The sequence below is a fragment of the Pundamilia nyererei genome, unplaced genomic scaffold (genome assembly GCF_000239375.1).
Source record: "Pundamilia nyererei isolate P.nyererei 1_Seehausen unplaced genomic scaffold, PunNye1.0 scaffold00519, whole genome shotgun sequence".
Classification (NCBI taxonomy): Eukaryota; Metazoa; Chordata; class Actinopteri; order Cichliformes; family Cichlidae; genus Pundamilia; species Pundamilia nyererei.
In genome coordinates this window covers 178,339-183,484 of record NW_005187920.1, presented here as the reverse complement: position 1 = coordinate 183,484, position 5,146 = coordinate 178,339, and the positions used below count along the sequence as shown (strand labels likewise).

Below are 5,146 nucleotides of genomic sequence, written 5' to 3'. Positions count from 1 at the left end.
GAGCTGCTACAGCCTTATACACCCACCCGCTCTCTCAGGTCAGCTGATCAGCTGCTCCTGAAGATACCCAGGACTGGGCGTAAACTGATTCTGATTCTGAAACTTAGAGGAGATCGTGCTTTTGCTGTAGCAGCTCCCAAACTGTGGAACGAGCTTCCTTTAGAGATTAGACAGGCCAGTTCTTTATCTGTTTTTAAGTCACTCTTGAAAACCCACCTCTTTACCCTGGCCTTTGACACCACGTGAGATGTTGGTTTTTTATTTTAGTTGTTTTTAGGTGATTCGATGCAGTTTTAACATAGGGCTGTTTTAATTTTATGTTTTATGTGTTTTATTTATTTAGCTGTTTTTTGTTATTCTATTGTTTTAACTTATTTTCTGTACAGCACTTTGTTCCTGTGCTGGGTATTTTAAACTGCTTTATAAATAAAATTGGATTGGATAGTGTATGTCCATGTGTTGTTCACTGCCAACATCCTTACATTGCTTCTGCTTTGCGTGTTGTGGAACTCTTCTTGATGTCTGTCTTTCAGCATTTTTTCCACCACACCACTACGACGCCACACATCAAACACAGTCTTGCCATGCTGGTACCCCACCTCCTAAAAAAAAAAAAAATCACACAAACATATTCACATATCAGTACCATTTTCTATTTGCCAAAAAAGTTATTTTTAAAAGTTGGTCTAGTGCAGGGGTAGGCAACTCCAGGCCTCGAGTGCCAGTGTCCTGGAGGTTTTTGATGTGTCCATGACCCATCACAGCTGATTTAAAGGGCTAAATGACTCCTCAGCATTTCTTGAAGTTCTCCAGAGGTCTGGTAATGAACTAATCATTTGATTCAGGTGTGTTAACCCAGGGTGCGAACTAAAACCTGCAGGACACCGGCACTCGAGGCCTGGAGTTGCCTACCCCTGGTCTAGTGTTTCAGATAATGAAAAACTTTTGTCTTACAACATCTGAAAGTTTCAATACTTGTTCATGATCAGGGGTAAAAGAGTTCAGGTGAAAACAAATTTCTGAAACTTACAGCAATTTCATCAAACTTGCCAAACTCTAGTGTACGGTATCTGTCGATTGGAGGTCTGATATACTCGCAGTAATCGCTGCTCTTCACAGACTCCAACTGTCTCACACAGCACACATAGGCCAGCCGAGTCTGAATCTCTGCCATGTTTAGCACCTGTGGAAATTAACTTATAAATCACTGAAATGATTTCCAAAAATATCCTTATTTTTATTGATAGAATTAAAAACATTGCTGCACAGCATGGTGTGTCTTTACTCTTAATCAATCCATCACCTTAACTTTCTCAGCAAGTGGGTTAAGGCGTTTCCATAGCAGCCACCAGCCTGAGAGTGAGTCGCCGTAATTAGTGAGATTGGTTTCATCCCGGCTGCCCACATCAATAGCTATTGCCACTTTGGCCCCCATGGAGCGCGCAACATCAGCTGGGAGAATCAGGGGAAGAAGACATCAAGACAAACAGCATACAGTACTGGTAAAATTAAAAATATATTGCTATAAGCAAACAGCTGAGCAACTACATCAAAGTACGGCTACTTTTAATACTTAATAAGGGAAGGTACAAACTGAATGTAACAAACCAGGCAGGTTGTTGATATAGCCTCCATCCATCAGCAGGTGTCCATCTTTCGGGTCACACAGAGGAGGGAGATATCCCGATAGAGACATGCTAGCACGGACATACCGCCATAGAGAACCTCAAATAACAAACAAGCAACTTAAACTTACTTAAAAGGCATAAAGCCTAACTGCAAGCAACCAATATGAATCAACCGAAAATTAATCAGACTATTAAAAAGAGTCAGTTCATCTATGACCACAAAAAAACAATTCAGAAAACTCAATCAAGACCAGAATGATTCTTTCAAAATAAATAAACTGAACACTGTATTTACCATCAGTGTGTACTCTCATGGCAGAGGCAGTGATGTCAGTTGTGATATTGAAATATGGGATCCAAAGGTCCTACATGACACAGAATTTACACTGGCCTCAGATCAGTATTCCAACAGCTGGGTCACACCTACTGTCATTTAGCTCACCTCAATCTGTTTGCTTTTGAAGACGTTGTTGATGCCAGAGTTGAAGGAAGCACCAGAAAACATGGATGTGATTGGATATGTCAAATCCAAGACCTTCCTAAATACTGAAGTCATTTCCTACAGGAAAAGCCAAAAGAGTCAAATTAAAACGAGGTTCAAATAAATGTTTCCCACCCCTAAGCCACTCAAGATCTTTTTGCTTAAGTGCAAAGCAGAATTAATCCCTAAAAGTTGAACTTCATTTTAATACAATTCTCACCTTATACCCAGGACTGCGCAAAAAAACAAAAAACAAAAAACAAAAAACCACAAAACACAAAACACAAAAAAAAACCCCACACACACACACACACACACACACACACACTTTTTTGTCATATTTTGTCTGACAAGTGTACATTTCTCCATCATCCATCCATTCGCTTCCGCTCATCCTTTTCAGGGTTGCGGGGGGCGCTGGAGCCTATCCTAGCTGTCATAGGGCGAAAGGCGGGGTACACCCTGGACAGGTCGCCAGTCTGTCGCAGGGCTAACACACAGGGACAGACAACCATTCACACTCACATTCACTCGCACATTCACACCTAGTGGCAATTTGGATTATCCAATTAACCTATCCCCACAAGTTGCATTCTCAATCATTTGAACAATATTGACTATACAGTTTTGCTTCCTGTGACATCTTAATTTTCATCAATTGAGTCTGCTAAGAACAAACTTATTTTGAACCTTCTGTAGGCAAGAACAGAGCCAGAGGAGGAAAGGCCATATACAACTTGGAAAACCAAAACCTACCAAATGCTCTGCCTGCAGATCTGAGACAGAGAAGGTGTCTCAAATCAGCTTTAATGGATGTTCCAACAAAGTTACATTTTTTTACAGTATTAACATGTCCATATGAATTTGTTTTTCTTAAAACATGCTAGAAGTAGGGCTGTGCCATATCATAACATCCAAAATACCGGTATCAATACCGGTAACAAGCCCTGCTAGTTGTCAATACTGTGTCACGAGTATTACACTATAAACCTACTTCTGGCATTTTGCCTCAATGCCTTCAAAATACTGCAAAACTAATTTTGACGCCACACCCCACACCCTTGGCCAATTTGTTCACTCCAGCTTGTAAGCTAAAATGCTCATCTCTAACATTACCTGCATGTTTAACTTTCATGTGTTCTAGCTAAGATTTAAGATATAACACATCAACACTGTCAACTTGTGAGGTGGGGCTAACTTTTAGAGCAGAAAACCCAGGACAGTGATGTCAAATTCACTTTGATCTTAGCAGGTTGGACCAGTGAAACATGATAAATGTGTTAAGTTAAAGAAAAAGTTACGATAGTTCATTACACAGGCAGTCCAGGACACAGGCAATAGTTGAAAAATTTACTTTCCTGTCATTTAACTGTTTACCTGTTAGTTAATTACTTTGATGGATGGGTAGTCTTTACCAATAGGAAAACTTATGAAATTATAGTGGACTGATTCTGGCCCCCGGGACTTATGTTTAGACATCCCCATCTAGGGTTAAAGGGTTACCTAACATGGCACAGTTTCAGAGTACTCCCTTTCCTTGTTGATCACTGTGATAACTTTTTACATTATTGTGTCTTTTCCACATGCAGTAAGTGAACATAAGAATGAGCGGGGCTTGCAAACACAGATCGATGCATACTAAATAGGGATACAGCTGAAGTGTTACATCTAAGGCTACGTCCACACTAGCCCGAATAGATTCAGAAAACGCTCCGCGTCCACATTAGCGTTTTCAGTCGTTTTCACAGAGTTCTGCGTCCACATTGAAACGGCCGAAAACGCTTACGTTCCAGTCCTGAAATGGTGGTTAATGTGTTCAGCATGGTTTATCAAATTAAAAGCAGGACAGATCTAAACTGGATTAGACTTAAATCATTTCAGGAAGAAAGTCTCACATCCATGTATAACTAACCCAGTTTAAAGCAAGTTTAAAACATATTCTAGATTGCTATCATTAAAAGTTTGACACTGATCAAATTCAAGACTTCTCTGCTCAATGTCATTCCAGGAAACCACACCTCCATTTTATTATTTATTTTTTAAGCAACATTAGAAGGGGGAAAGAAAAAAAAAAACGAAAACCCAAAACAATTATACTGTGGTTGAACTTGGAGTTCTAGTGCCTCAGAAGTGACTTTTAAAGAAAGAATGGGACAACGTCTGAATAGTTTATGGAAAACAAAGCAAAGCAGATGTCAGTGCATTCAGAAAGATTTAGATCTGAAATACTACAGCAATTGCCACTTTGACGCTTACCATAGCCCATTCTCTAGCTCTTATCCTCAAGCGACTGTGGCTACGGTCCTCTGCATATAGAGCGCCCATCAGGGAGCCAATTGATGTTCCGCCAATTAGGTCTACGGGGATGCCAGCTTCGCATAGTGCACGCATTATACCCACTTGAGAACAACCCCTGGTTAGAAGGGTGGGGGAACAAACATGGAAAGTGAAAAATTTTACAAAGAAAAGACTGACATAAATAACCAGCATCATTAGGAGCTGATGTTGTATAATGTTGTCTTTAAAATTATGATGAGAAACAAGCATGTGACAAACATTACCTGGCCCCTCCTCCTCCCAGGACAAGAGCAATAGCATTGCCTGTAAGAATACGAGCCAGGCGGGAAAAGTCAGAATGGCGATCTGCTGGTTTCTCAAACACACGCTGATACAGCTCCAACTGCAAAAAAAGCAAAGTACTGCTAAAAGAAGATGATGAAACAAGTGGGATAAGAATGAATGTACTGATGTTGAAAGACAGGAAATAAGAAAAACTACAAAATGCCAAGCAGAGGGTGGATCTGAAGGGGGGGGCTGTTAGACACACAGCACATTCTGGCCATGTCTTCCATTCTCACCAGTTTGGGCTGGCTTCGTTTGGAGAAGACCCTTCGGGGACAGGCAAGATGGAGGTGTCTGGAAATCCAGCTTCGCATGTTGAGCCAGTCTACGGTTCCTTTGGGTGCAGGACCATCTTCTCTGTGCAACAGCACAAGCTGCTTCTGCGCACGCACTGCACTTCCTTCCAACATACGCT

The 5,146-nt window shown here is 41.0% G+C and overlaps 1 protein-coding gene across 1 annotated transcript; it reads right to left on the bottom strand.

The window, feature by feature from the left end:
• Nucleotides 1–482: 482 nt before the first annotated feature.
• LOC102209831 (patatin-like phospholipase domain-containing protein 7) lies at nt 483–5,146 on the bottom strand (the record flags this gene model as incomplete). The annotated part of the gene is made up of 9 exons (XM_005754190.1): nt 4,968–5,146; nt 4,671–4,789; nt 4,366–4,522; nt 2,071–2,187; nt 1,924–1,993; nt 1,609–1,725; nt 1,304–1,452; nt 1,031–1,183; nt 483–602 (listed from the first exon to the last, which is right to left on the bottom strand). Coding segments are annotated over exons 1-9 (1,176 nt in total), but the record flags the coding sequence as incomplete, so codon positions are not given.